Below are 15,362 nucleotides of genomic sequence, written 5' to 3'. Positions count from 1 at the left end.
GGAACGGTCGCCGGCGTCCCACGTTCCCCTCCGCGTTCGGGAAGCGTATGCAAAATGTGTTCATCTCGCGTTTATAGAAAGCGTGGCGTCGGGTTGGCCGCCCAGACAAACGAGTTCCCGTGATGTTTGTGAGCTTTTTATACAGCAGGCTAAAATGTAAAACAGGCGAATGGCGAGGAGATTCCGACTTTACTCGTTTGACACTCTGCCATTGGAACTTTATGGCTGAGCGCGAGTAGAGCCAAGTGATTGTGGAGTGGAAAAGCCAAAGCCAATCCATTTAAACTGTACCCTTGTGTGACGCGCACGCACGCCGACTGCTCTCGACATTCCTCTCTGCCCTACGTCTCTCTTTCTTAAAGGAATGAGCACACACTCGACACTTTGAGGAGTGTTGGCTGCGAATTGAACGCCTCGATGCGCAGAAATCCGACTGCCATAAAACCATCCAGTTGGGATCCTGGGAGCCACAATATGAGCCAAATGAGACCAAATGTACCCTGGCTCCTTTAGCCAAATGACTGCTGGCTAATGGGATCTGAGAATTGTTTAGGCTTTTTGGACAAAGACTAAAATGTTTGATCGTTCCTACGAGGACAATTGCACGGACTTAATGAAGCACAAACCTGAACTCAATTGTGTGTGTGTCTGTGTTGTTTTTTCTCCCTATTTGTTTGTGTTCATATAATTTTCCAAACTCAGATCAAATGCATAGATGTTTTTCTTTGGCAGCATAAAAATGTCTATTTCTGTTCTTTGCCTTTCCCAGACAATCCCAGCCAGGTGTCCAGAGTTGTGGTCGGAATAGAGACGTTAGATCTCAATGACAACGCTCCCGAGCTCGACAGGCAGTACTCCACGGCCTTGTGCGACTCGTCCAACGCTGGCCAGGTCGGTTTGGACTTAAGTTAACTTTAAAATAGATTTAAATTGTTGGTGGGAGGGAAAGTTTAGAAGCTGAGAATATTGTCCAAATATTTTTAGACTACTCGTAGAAAACTCAGTTTTATTTCTCACCTTGTTTCTTTTGTGTTTTTGTTGCACATAACCTTTCCCGCACATTTTGAAGGGCTCTGTTAGCTTGCTCTGAAAGTCTGGATGTTTAATTTCTGTGTGCTCATTTATCTTGTTCAAGTTCTTGTGGGGGCTGCGACCTAAAGTAGCTACCTGGGTCTCAGCAGTCAAGCACTGTTCAAGTAGAACCTGTGTAGACCACTAACTAGTCAAATAATATTGCACAGACAATTAAATCTCATCAGCATAGATATGAAAATAGACTGAAAATGCAACCCTGTAAAACAGGAAGGGAAACTGTAAATTTCAGAGTAAGGTCTGTTGGTTGACTCATTTTTCATATCTAAATGTGATGCTATATATTTGTTTATTTGTTGTTCTGTTTGTCTTGTTGCTTTTCAATCGCTGTGCATCGTAGCCCAAAATCTAGAGTTTACACTACATCCTGTTTGTGTTATTATTATTATTGTTGTTGTTGTCATTGCCAATCATCCCCAAACATACAGGATTTCCCGCAGTGTATTATAAGCCTGGCGGGCAACCAGGCTTTACTTGTGCCCCCACCAGGCTAAGCAATGCTTATTTATTTAAGTCTTTTTAAAATGTTTGCATTTTTTAAAGATTTTATAGTTTGTGTTCAGGTATTAATGTTCCAATTTTTCAATAACACAATAATCACGTGACATTTTCTAATTTCCTGTCAGCTTTAAACAATTTTTAACTCATAAACACTACAGGCCCAACCGCCAGGCTTAGAAAGTTTTCTGGGGGAAACCTTGAACATACAATGTATAAGTCATCATTTGGTTACAAACATGCCCAAATCATCATTCATCCACCTCCATGCTTAACATGGTTGTGTTTTTTTTTTTGTTGACTAATTGCTACAATTTGGCCAAAAATCTACGTTTTTGCCTCGCCTGGTAAAGTTATATTGTATATGAGGACTTTGGGTTTGTCGAAACAACAGGCAGGAGCTGCAATGCAAAGTTATTTTTATGCAAATTAAATCAGTTAAGTCCTATAGAAATATATAAGGTGTGGTCAGCTTTTATTATTTCCTTTTATTCCATAAATAATGAAAATTATTTCATTATAATGAGTGACATATTTTATGAGTTGTATTTTCTCACTTAGCGTACTGTAGGTATGCTTGTGCTTTTCAATGTTTTTTATTGTTTGTATTGAAATCATTCATAGTGACCCCCGATTGCAGATCCTTTCTATATTCTGGTAAACATATGATATTTTGTGTAACGTAGAGGACCAACATCTCTTACAAGCATGCCATTGACAGTTCAGGATGTTTAAAAGCATCACAACCTTCAGGTTTGAAGAACTGCATGAAGATCACGAATGTGTGATTGCACCAAGAAAGCAAAAAATGTCAAGTATAGCAGCACAGAAACCGACTTGAAATGAAGTAGAACTGGTTGGGGTCAGACTAACTAAATGGCGTGTGAGAATTCGATCAACAGACTTTTTTATGTGGATGAAAGCACAGTGCAGCCATCAAAAGGAGAAAAAAAGCCACCAATCAAGTCTTTTGGGTCGAGTGGCTCCTCAGAAGCATTCCTCTCTGAACTGCATTAGACAGCCTGCCGCAAGTTTTCCCCAAATTCTGCCGAATAACTCCAAAGGAAGCAAATTTTTCTCTGATCTGACAAAGCTGAGAACTTTTTTTGATCAATTCCCCAATACATGTCTGGACGGCGGAAACTGGGCACTGTGCTTCTTTTAATTAATGTTATCCCGATAGTCGAGTGTATCCATGGCAGCCTCGTTCTGTGATGATCTTATTCTGCTTCAGGACGTATTGGAGAACAACTCAAAATTAAGAAGAGATGCTGGCAGATAAGCAGTGATCAGTAAATCCTTGAAGAGGATTTCGTGTCCCCTGGTAGGCTCTTGTGTGTTAACTTCAAATACCTTTTATCAGCAACTTTTTTTTTTTTTTTTACCAAAAACAACACCCCATTTAATCTGGAACAACAATCCACAGAAAAAGCTGTTAGCCTACTTGATGCATTTCAAAATTTATATTTTAGAAAGTTAAGGTCTTTCTTCTGGGTAGAGCCAGTGTGTCTAAGCTGAGGGCAGCAGGAAACCTTGGAATAATTAATGTTTTAAAGGCCAAAACAAAATATGATGATCTCAATAATATGGCAATGGACTAGATGCGTTACACAAGTAAAATGTCCATCTTACTGACACTGTACCAGTGACAGCTTTTCCACTAGCCATATAATTATGCAAAATGGAAATACGGAAGTAAATTTGCTTAATGAAAACATGATAATTAAAAAAAACTCCACTTTTTCAATAAAAAGATTTTGCCCTAGGATGTAGTGGTTTTTTCCAGTGTATCGAAATAAATGTGTTTTGCAAAACTGCAATGGAAACACTTTTTTTCCTGCTCAGTAGCAGACATGTGACCAACAACTAGATGTTACTACTGGAGGAAAAGACAAATAAGACGACAGGAAGTGGTTGTGTGGCATGTTTTTTTTTAATGATCTGTCATGGGAACAAACTTGTTCACATATGATTTCATTTTTTTTTCTTATTTAATGGAAACACAGCAGTTGTGAAATTGTGTTTTTTTGACATGAGGGGAATATCAACAAAAGTATTGCTCACATCTGTTAAGGAAACAGCTACAGAATTAAGGATCAGTTTTAGGTCAGTAACACTATTCAGCATGTTAAAAAAAAACAGGCAAATTTCAGTCATTCCTTGCAGATCGAAGGATCCTGCTTGAGTTTCTCTACACAAGTTACTAGAATTAATCTAGTCTAAACTTTTGCCTGATGGGTTTACGTGAAAACTTCTCAAGTAGGTTAGTGACTTGGGCATCTAAAAACATTGAGGGAAATGATCGAAGGGAAAGTCTGAACAGCAGTTTTCTCTAAAAGAGATTTGAGAAGGGAATACTACATTAACAGATGCTTGTAGAAGGCTGGCTCGCTTTGTAAAACAAGATTTTTAAAGCGGACACCACCTGCTCCGTACTAAACCTGGTAAATGTGATCCGAGAAAGAAGGTGGAAATAAGCGGTTGGATACCAAGGGAGTGTGAAGTGAGAAAATGCAGAAATTGAAATGTTTTTCAACCGCAGTTCACTCCTAGAGGAAGTGTAAGATCGCTGGAATAACTGGTTTATCGATATGCAGAGGAAGACAAGAACCCAGGAAGGACATGAGAGGAACGTCCTGGACCGAATCCAGGTCCTTCACCAGCCCTGAATGAAGATTTCTATTTTCTTTGGATTGCGACTACTTATTTGTTTAGTGTTTCAGTCAATCATTTCTTTTGGATTCCTAAAATACTCAGACAGTTCCTGTAGGAAAGGTAAAATGAGATTAAAGCATCTGTGGAGGCAAAGAAGAATTTAGGTATAAAGAATAAATATAAATTAATGATTATTTGTCTGGAATATTGCAGCCAATCAAAGTTGCGTTTAAGGGGCGCCATTGTAACTTCAGCTTTAGGGCTGCAGAACATATTACAATATGTTCACCATAGTAATAAAATGAATAACTGCTTGAATTGCAGTAAATATAGATATTTAAGTATCATGCATAATTCTCTTTACTCTATATTCCTGAAATTCATTTTTATGCAGCATGAACATGTTTTAGAAGTCTAAGTATTATTACTTTCTGCTCTATTCGGTTTGACATTTAACCATTTAAAAGGATCCGCCATGACGCACACTCTTGTACTTTGTGTTATTGTGGTTCCCAGATACTTGAGCTGCACTTTGACTGTTTTGAATCCAAGTGTCTGTTCCTTTAAAACTAAAAGTTCACTTGAAAAAAGAAAATCGGACTGGATAGGTAATGACGAAGACAGCAAAGAAATAGGACTTTAAATAAAAGGTATCACATCATCGGCATAAAGTGAAACTTTTAGTTCAGAGTGATCCCCTCCAATTACCAAAATTACTCTCACAGCACCAAAAAGGACATTGCTGCAGGTTGCGATAACTAAATAAAACATTAGGACTAAGGGGACAACCCGTTCGTGCGCCTCATTTAACTTTACGTTCACCTTTTAGCAAGCTATTGGTGATGTTAAAAAACTGCTTTAAGATAAGACAGTCGCAGTGTTGCTGTTGGAAACCCATTTTCAATGACATAACAAGCATATTTCAAAATGTCACAGGCTGTACTGCATGTTCCCACCTTGGGAACAACTTTATAAATCTGTTCTGTACTTTTTCTCTGCTCTGTTCTCGGCTCAACAACTTTTAAAGGTTGCCGGCTTTGCTAAAGATTGCAATTTGTCACTAAGATGTCAGAAGAATTTATGCTTTCATAATGGCAGGACTGCTGCCGCTGTAGGTGTTAATGGCTACATACATGGCTCTGCAAGCACATTATTGACTTTGGGGGCAGCAGCAGATGGACACTGCATTCAATAGAAAGTCGTCGCTATAAACATGTAGAGGGAGAAAAACAGATTTACTGTCAGGAAATGTGGTGCAGGGGAAAGAAGTTTGGTTCATAAAGAGAAATTTAAAATTTGGCTATTAATCACCAAAATCTCAACATTCCTACAATATTATATCCTAAAGTAAAATGACTGGTTTCATAATATCACAGTATCTTAAAAATGAAAGTGTTTTTAAAGGATACAGCATGATGGAATCACTTTAATTTAAAACAGAAAAGCAAGGGTTATTCTTCCATTTTATCTCTATGCATCATATAGATAGTGGAGGAATAATTGTTGCTTCTCACACACTGAATGTTGCAGTAATAATGATGTCATCTACAACACATATCTTAAAGTTTGCAAGTCATGATTATAAATGTTCTTATACTTACAGACAAGAAGAAATTCTTTAAAGTAGATTTTCTGAAAGTTGGCAGAAACAAGTGGGGGAGGGCGTTGTTGGTTTTACTTTACGCAAACAGTCCGAAAAAATCTCTGAAGCAAGACATTTTTAAATTGTTTTGAAAATATACGTTTTTAAAACCTTGGTACATCTTGACACCAGTAACCAGCCAACATGAGGTTTCAATGCAGATGAAGCATTATTGAAATCTTACTTTTGCTGCTGCATCTTAAAGGATTGTGTTTATCACCTTGAACCATTCACGTCAATATGACGGTCAAAGTTGAATCAGTGGCTTGGAAATCATCTTTTGATGTGTTCAAATTTAAAGGTAATTTCTCCGGTGGTTTTGTTAACCCACGCGGTCAGACCTTTACAGCACTGAAATGTAAACAGGCTGAGAACTTGGCACAACTCATTGAACATCCTCGTGTAGTGTTGTTATAGTAAAATTATTAAAGTATTAAAATCTGTGTATAGTTTGAAGTGCTGCAGTTCGGAGGCTGATTTATTAATCTAGACAAACGGGCTTGTAATGACAAATTGGAAGGGTCACAAATCATTGTCTAATCATTGTAAATATAATCTTTAAAGATCGGTGGGTATTTGCAAGTTCTGCTCAGTTGGTTGCAAACTTGCTTACCTGTTAAACTGCCACAGGAATTTTGAGCCGAGTTATTTCACCAAGCGTGAAAAGTCTGTTTAACTGCCTGCTGTTTAAACACTATGGACAACACATGAGTGATTATTAAGTCATTAAAGTCCATCACGCAGCAATAACAACTTGAACTTGATTATAAACCTGCTGAGGGCAACAGCTGTTTTGAGCGTTCCCCTTTTGAAAACTCATCAGGGTTATTTTTAAAGCAAATCACCTTTTTGGTGTAAATACATTTGTATATCATCTTTCTTTTTTGTATTTCGAAGATTTAACATGAGCTTGGAAATATCTGCTCCCTCTAGGTTTTTTTTTTTTTGTTAGTAAAGGAAGACAGCATCTGTTTAACACCAAAACTATAAAAAAAAAACAAACAACAAAAAAAAGAAACACTACTATTTATTTACCCCATGGCGTGCAAGTCCTGGCATGACGCCAAATAAACAAAATACAGAAATGCCTCAAAGAATTGGTTGAATTATACCGTGAATATATCAGGAATATTTTCTAAAGACTACGCTGCATTTGCATTTAGAGCAAGTTAGGAAGGCGCAACAGAAACAGGGAGTCTGTGAACACATTATTAAGTCATTAAAAAGGGAATTGGATAAAAGCGCTGTGATGTTTAGAATATTATTAATTTCTCCTAAAAGAGAACATGAAGTATGTCAAAACAGCTTTGTATCAAACGTGGAAGTGCTCTGTGCTCGTCTGTAGCCAAGTTTAGAAGCATATAGGGTTTGGTGATACGGCGGCGCTGAATGTAGAGGAAAATGAATTCTGCTTGGCTGGGTATCTAAATGCAGCAGCTATTCCCGGTGTAATTAAACTCCAACCTTCTCCCAGACTGTATTAGTCAGTTTCAAAACTGGATTACATGCACATTATTTTGTTGACCCAGCAAATTTCGGCTTTCCAAGGCAATTTAAATGTGTTTTCCCCTTTATGTTGATGCTCACACTTAGTGAGAAGGTACCCGCTGCTGACCCTGTCCATCTCCTCACCTGGGCTCACATTTTCCCAGACCTATTTTTATTTTGGAAGTCACTAGGGCAGAAAGCAAGTGCAATTCGCTCTTCAGACATCTTTTGTCGAGTAAATCTGCCCCAATTTACTGTAGGCAACCATCTTGTCTCTATGGAAAGCCTGTAATGCCAAGACAGGACACAAGAGTAGCGAAAAGAAATTCTTAAGTGAAAACTATGACAATGTTTTCTGTCTAAATAACATGAAACTCTTGTTGAAAAGTAAAAAATAGGATACAAAGATGTCCAAGTGTATATGAACGTGGTCAAAAGGCGACTGTAATTGATCAAATAGGATGACCAAACCTGACTTTTCCCGTCGTCCTGCAGGCTAAAAGTAAAACATGGTAGCATTAAGCTTGCATCCATGCTTGAAAATACAATTTGCAAATTGTGAATGGTAACAAACCCCATTAGAAAGCTCAGGAAGGAGACGGGTTAACATGCTTTGGTGCTAAACTTTGACATCTCAGAACAGAATCTACACTGAAACAAGTCCTGCTCTGACCTGGGCTGATAGGTCACTCAGAGATGTAGAAGCCAGATTACATTTAGCATATCCATGCAGGCACAAAGACCTTTATTTTGGTCTAATTGAGCTAAAATTGAAGTCTTTGACCATGTAAATATGCTGTATTGACGTGCATCATTACATTTGGAGAATTGAAGTGGGAATCTTGCAAATCTAAAACAAATTGAAGGACTGTACAGAAAAAGACAGAACATTACATGGGAATAATGAGGCCACACCTTAAAACATTAGAGCCAGGAAGTTAATTTGTGCCCAAGGCATTTTCACCTTGAGCAAAATATGTGTTCCCATTGGACAATGACCCTAATCGTAATGCTGAAATGGTTACACAGCGGCTTAAGGACAGGACGGTCAATGTTTTGGAGAGGCAATAGTCATTGATTTTAATCCCATTTTAAATTTGTGGGCAGAGATGAAGAGGTGTTTGTCAGGAAAGTGCCAACAGACCAGATTCGATTACACCCGTTCTGTCAAGAGGAATTGGCCAACACTCCAGAAAACTACTGAACAGTGTGGAAGGATGCCCAAAATGTTAACATTACATCTTAAGAGTTATTTCTTCCAAAAAATTTAATTTATATAGTATATCAATTTCCCAAAACTACTCTAAACCATCCTTGCATTTTGGAGATTCTAACTGATCTAAAACAAAACGTGCTTGAATGATCTTTAGGGGAGTTTATTTAGCGTATATAAGTATCTGGTTTCAACCGGAAATAATTCTAAAAGCGCACAAAGTTTGGTGAAACAAAGTTGTACGTAGAGGAAGGTGAGTCCTCCTTGGCCTGTTATCCAAATGCAGCAGCAATTCCCGGTGTAATTAAACTCCAGCCTTCTCCCAGACTGTCTCCCTCCATCCCACTATCCTTCATGCTTTATTTGTCTTCCTGTCTGTTTTTCCGCATCACGGTTTCCCGTATTTGATCCCATCTCAATTATAGAAATCTTGTCTTCCCTCCTCAGTCTCGCCGCGGAAGCCAGCCTTTTGCTCTCACTGTTTTTATGTTCTCTCCTCCATCTTCTGTATTCCACGCTGGCTCCGTCACTATAATTTGGTGTCTTGGCCCATCTGTTGTTTTGGCTGCTGTTTTTATTGCTCTGCTTGAGTCTTTGTCATTTCGCCACTAAATCTGTGATTCTGTGGCAACGCCGTTGATTTATGTGCGATCCTCGTTGTTTTGTGTCTGCGTATGTTGTTGTTTGAGCGAGTGGGAGACGACGCAAGAAGATTATGATGTCTTTCACTCCGTTAAAGTTGCGTGTTCACGTCTCGGCTTGACAAGTCATTAGACAAAACGCCTCTGAATATTCACACCAGAAGCCGACAACGTAGCGGGACTCGGCGCAGCGAGTCCTCTGAAGGTCTGGAGTCGCTGACTGACTCAGAGGGCATCCGGCGCCATTCAGTCCTGCTTTTCCCGCCTTGAACTCAAACGCATTCCTGAAAAAAAAACATATTGCATAATGACAAGCAGAGTTTTTCATTAAAAAGAAATTACCAGTCACGCGTGGGCTGCGGGAGATATCTTTTAGATTAATTTTGTTACCATTTCCAGTGAAGATGCTCTTCCTAAATTGAAAGCCACACTTCACTGTATTTGTGAAAGCTGATTCACATCAGATGCTGTTATTTATTTGGTGTATCAGACACTGCTCGCTTGTGTCTTCACACTAATTGGCTTGTTATGATTCCTGCCGACATCAGCTAATGGTTCATCGCTAAAAGCACTCTCTGTGAAGTGTTTTTCCATTGCTTTTTTTTTCTTCTTCTTCTTCTTTTTCTTCTTCCATGTATTCCTTCTTCCATGTATTCCTTCTTCTCACACATGCACATGCACTTATTCATTCCCGCCCCTTACTCAATCTCGTCCGCGCTCTATCGCTTTGTTTCAGGTGGTGCAGGTGTTGCGGGCGATTGATAGAGATGAGGGAGGGAACGACAGCACCGTGTATTTCAGCATCCCTCCAGAATCCGGTGTTGCCCTCAACTTCAGCGTCAGAGACAGTGGTGGTAGGTATTTAATCTTTACCTCCCAGGTGCTCTCTCTTTATTTCTTTTTTTCTTCCCCCATCTTTCTGGCAGACAGACAGCTTTTCTGCACTTTGTAAGACCCTAAATCCCAAATGTTTTTCCTTTTTCCCCCCAGACATTCTCTTTCCTATCGCCGTTTATTCAGATATCCTTCTTTCTTGTACTTTTATCTGTCTGCTTCTCTCAAACTCTCTCTCCTCATTTTCTGTCGCTGAATCTTCATCAATCCGTCAACCAACTCTGACGGTCCCTTTGTTCTGCCTTATTATTCATCTTCCTTCTGAGTTTAATCCACTGGTTTGCCGTCCTATTTCTCCCTTGCATTCGTCTTCCCAGCACTGTCACATTTACTTGCTGTTTTTGTAAAATGCTTGTGAAAAGACCAAACGGATTAATTTAATTGAGTTCATCTCAATAGGCATTAGGAATTAGTCCTTTTTCTATTAGCCTTTCTTAGTCTCTTGCTCTTCTGTGTTGCGCTAAGCGTTTGCCTAGCTGCTGCTTAGCTTCTCCAGTTTAGCGATCTTAATGTTCCTTTTAACTCTGGACTATAGAAACCATCTGCCTTCCTTTTGCTTCGTGATTTTGGCCTTGCAATGAACACTCTGTAAACACTCTGTAAACCCAACACTGGGGTTTAAACTGCACCCCAAGATGATGCTTGGAAAATATCCTTAAGTGTTCAACACACGGGAGGCAACGTTACTCTCTCTCCATTCATTTTCTATTGAACTAACATAATGAGAATATGATCACTTGCCCTCCTACAGCTAAGCGACTGGGGAAATTCACATGTAGGCCAGCAACACAAGAAAGTTGAGAAATATACAACTTTTGTTGCTGTTGTTGTTACCACGTCCCGTGTGTTGGGTTCCCCCAATGTGACAGAAAACGTTCACATTTCGACTTCATTCTTTGCTCACCCCATGTCGACCCCATTAGGTTCTTGGACACTCCGCAGCACATATTGAATGATGATGTCCTTTTGCTTTTTTTTCTCATCTCCTGCAGTGGTTTGACTGATTATCTGAATTCTGTATGTCTTAACATAGAATTATCCACAAGTTATCTGTGCCTTCCCAATGCGTCTGTGGTCCTTTGCTTCTGCCCTTGTGGGATTCTGATGAGCAGTAGATGTAGTTTATGCTCCAGTGGGTGGTGAGATTCAAAACGTAGGTGGCAATCCCTGTGTGTGTGCGTGCGTGCGTGCGTGCGTGCGTGCGTGCGTGCGTGCGTGCGTGCGTGCGTGCGTGCGTGCGTGCGTGTGTGTGTTTCACTGGTAAGACTTCCATCTTTATCAGTCATCACCAGACAGTCTAAAAATGGTAGCTACGTTTAGGCCTGTCACGATAACAAATTTTGCTGGACGATTAATTGTCTAAAAGATTATTGCGATAAACGATAATATTGTTTCAAGACCTTTTGACACTGATTTAATGGAAATGACTAATGCATCAAATTCCTGGTAGATATACCTTGTTTTCAAAAGAACACATAACACTGGAACTGAAACAAAACAGCCAAAAACAAAAATAAAATGGATTCTCAGTCTCCATTAATAAAAAACTTACTTGAATAAAAACTAAACAACAAAAAGTCAAAGTAGAAATAAATACTGCATTCAACCAAAAGAGTGCAGATTATGAAGTCTGTATACTATATTGCCCCTCAGTAATCACTAGATTTAAATAGAGAAAACGGGCACATCCGACTCCCTAATGCAGTAGTTCATACTACACCATTTTTGCCCCCATTTTCCCCTTATGACAATCTTAGATCATTGGCTGATCTAATCGATCATCCTGCAGTGTGTGGTGGGTTTTCCCCGTCTGGGAGCTTAAGGCAGCCTGTTGAATGTGACGGGCAGCCAATCAGAAAGCGCGGATTCTCCTCCGTGCTTTCTGAAGGGAAATTTCGAGGGGAATCCCAAACAGCTGACACAGCGCAACACAAAGTCCAGCGGACATTGGAGATGATATGTGGTATCATTAATGTTTATTCAACATTTTGTGCAAAGAATATCGAAATGACAAGGGGAGGAGTTGGAGCCAAATTGCTACTGCAGTTGATAAACCCGGTAAGTTTTCAGCTGTTCTTCGTTAACGTGACATAAGTAGGTTATAATGATTTTCATTCAGTCAGGACTTTACGCTGACTCTAGCCACATGCATCACAGGTAGATTCTAAAAAAGCAATGATTAATGCCGGATTTTGAAATTAGTTAACTGGACTTAACGGCTAGGCGTTGCTCCTTTGTCAGACTTCAAAACTCTGTGTCCCACTTCCTCCATGTATAGATGGGTCTCAACCATTCAAAATGGTTGATCACATACAACATCCGTGCTTCTGGCTGTAGTAGCACATGTAGTAAAAAGTGAGACGTCCAACAGAGAAAAGAAAAATCTGGTCTTGGTTGAAGTTTGTGTTATTTTTCAGCTGAATAAAAGCGTCCAGCCATATTTACATTAACTTTTATAATCAAATAGGAAAATCCAAGAGCTGTTCTGTAGAAACACACCGTTTCATCCACAAGTGTACATTTCTTGGCTGCACAGTGGAGCAGATGCTGGCAGCGTTGCCTTGGTTCTGTGTTTGAATCCCGGCCAGGGTTCACACCTAGATTCTCTGCAGGTACTCCTGCTTCCATCTATCGTTCAAAAACATGGGTTTTAGGTGAATTGGTCTCTCTACATTGCCTGTAGTTCTGTATGCATGGCAGAGACAACACACATAGTCTGTGTGTTGTCTCATGCGTCCAACTGCACCCTCACAACTCTGGATGAAAGTGTCTATTTTAGCTACACAGAGGAACGAGTCTAAAATCATCACTTCCATTTTTCACATGCTTCCAGATAATATAACACAGCAACAATTTTATCTCTGAAATTCGAAGGCTTAAACTCGTGTTTCATTTAAGTGTCAGTGGCACGCAGGGACATCCGGGTCTCTGCGATACAAAGCCCGGAACTTTTTTGAACAGCTTTTTGTCCCTTGATTAGAACACAGTGATGGATCACGGATCAGGAGGATAAATCCACTGACGTGTGGCTTCAAAGTCCTCTTTGATGTGTCATCCAGCAGCAGAACAGAGGAACAATAAGATCATGTTCTGTTCCCATATGGACAGCTTGTCACAAAAACGTGCCTCATTATTTGCTTTACCAAAGAGAATGATCTGATCAGTGATTTCAATCAACAGAGAAGATTCAGGATAATCACCCTTGTCATGTTGGTGGAACTTTGCAGTGACATTCATGTTGATAAAAGAATATCCATGCCTTCTTTTATCTCACGGCATTCTGTTTTTTTTTAGTTTTTTTTTAGTCTCCGTTATTTGATATAGAAATATCTGAAAAAAATAAAAACATTTTCCATGCACATAGACAAATCTATTTGTTGGAGGTTAGAAGAGACATTTCAATCGCAAAAACATCGCATACAAGATTCTCAATATCTTGCATACAAGATATTGTCCAACACTTTAACATGTCAGATTTTGTCGCGTTTGTACTTTCAGAAACTTCAGCCTCTTACAAAGGTTTTCATATCCCTTGGCATTATTTTATTTTTTGCCCCCCACAGACAAACTTCAGTGTATTTCACTGGAATTTAATGTTGCTGAACAAAAAGTGGTGCACCATTGTGAAGTGGAAGACAAATCGATAGAAAAAAAAATGAATTTGGAAGCATGGTTACTATTTCTAAATAGTACCCCCCTTTTCTTGGATACTCCAAAATGAAATCCAACCGAGTACAACTTCAAATCAACCTAGACGTGACCGCTAACCAATACTAACAGGCTGGGCAAGGCAGACATTAATCAGCAAAGCAGCTGAGATTTTTATGGTGAACAAGAGAAAGTGAAACAATTCAGAGTTGATGGCTGGAGTGTCGGACTTGAGGATAATGCAGAGGTTTCCCTTCCAGCAGGACAAAGGTTTTACACCCAGAGCTACAATGGGTGGGTTTACAAGACATTATTTATGTGTGTGGCAGTCCGTCTCGATGGATGATTAATATTGCTTTGTTAAGGATCAGAAGTCAAGAATAATGGTTCCTTTAATGGCTCGCTAATCTAGTAATAGGCCTGTGTTGGTGTCCACAAAACTGGCAGAGCTGTTGGGCTGCACCTGCTGAAATCAAACAGAATATTTGTGAATTTGATGCTTTGGATTGTTTCATTCTGCATGACATTTAGTCTTTTGTACTTTTTTTACTTAGTTGCCTTTCAATAGAGCATCTCTATTGAAAGGCAACTAAGATATATTGATGCAGCTCGGCGTTTTGACATGTTCACATCTCTTAAACATCTTTACCTGTCATGACTTTTCAAGTGGGATTTTGATGCTGCAGTGCCATATCATTATCTTATATAACAGTCATTCTTGTTGCAAGCAATGCTAGTCTGTCACTTAAATTCCTCAAGTTGTGTAAAATGTAAAAAAAAAAAAAAAAAACTAAAGAAAAGTTTGAAATTTTCAAAGGCTTTATTCCTGCAAGAGGTATAAATCAATCAGCAACTGACACGAGTCACAGATTTGCGAAGTTGAAAGCCGGGATTTTGGGTCGCCGTTTTCAGAATGCCACCTCCTGCCATGGTTTAGCACAGAAAACGGAGAATCCTAAGAGGCAGTTAACCGCTGATTAATAACACGTCTTCCTTTTTGTCTGATTTTCCCCGGCAGGCCCCACAGCCAGCCTGGTGCTGCTGTCCCAGCTCCAGCCGTTGTCCCGCTCCCCATCCTCCACCTTGACGCTATACGTCCCACTCGTCCTCAGGGACGGGACGTCGGGCCTCACCAGCACGGGGACGGTCACTGTATCTGTCTGCCCCTGCCTGAGGGGGGGAGCCCGCGCCGAGGAGAAGGACAAGCAGATGGAGGGAGATTCAGACTGGGAGAGAGAGGCAGTGTGTCTGCCTCAGCAGTCCATGCTGCCCTCCCCGGGGCTCAGCACTGCCGCCCTGCTGGCTATCCTGGCTTGCGTTGCTACACTACTGGGTAAATATTTTGTTGCATAAAATATGCAGTTGAAACCGGATACCTACACACCCCAAAAATACACATTAAATCAGACGGAAACTGCAATGTGTGTATTTGCTGCGGTTTGCTGGAAATTCGTCCCATCAGGCTCAATCAGGTTTTAGTTGAACAGCTTTTTCACTCAATCCCAGAAACTTTCTTTGGATCTCCTGGAGTTGGACGATACGGCAGAGAACCAGACCACGACATAAGGGTTTCGTATCAGTCCATATTGAT

The 15,362-nt window shown here is 39.9% G+C and overlaps 1 protein-coding gene across 4 annotated transcripts in view; it reads left to right on the top strand.

Moving 5' to 3' along the window:
• Positions 1–15,362, top strand: part of cdh24b (cadherin 24, type 2b) — a 220,563-nt gene that overhangs the window by 192,035 nt on the left and 13,166 nt on the right. For all 4 annotated transcript variants that reach the window (XM_008432992.3, XM_017310022.2, XM_081598308.1 and 1 more), the window contains 3 exons: positions 770–891; positions 9,966–10,083; positions 14,790–15,104. In XM_008432992.3, the coding sequence (XP_008431214.1) occupies positions 770–891; positions 9,966–10,083; positions 14,790–15,104 (555 nt within the window). The remainder of the gene's footprint in view (positions 1–769; positions 892–9,965; positions 10,084–14,789; positions 15,105–15,362) is intronic.

The sequence above is a fragment of the Poecilia reticulata genome, chromosome 17 (assembly GCF_904066995.2).
Source record: "Poecilia reticulata chromosome 17, P_reticulata-male-v2, whole genome shotgun sequence".
Taxonomy (NCBI): Eukaryota; Metazoa; Chordata; class Actinopteri; order Cyprinodontiformes; family Poeciliidae; genus Poecilia; species Poecilia reticulata.
This window is presented reverse-complemented; position numbering and strand designations above follow the sequence as displayed.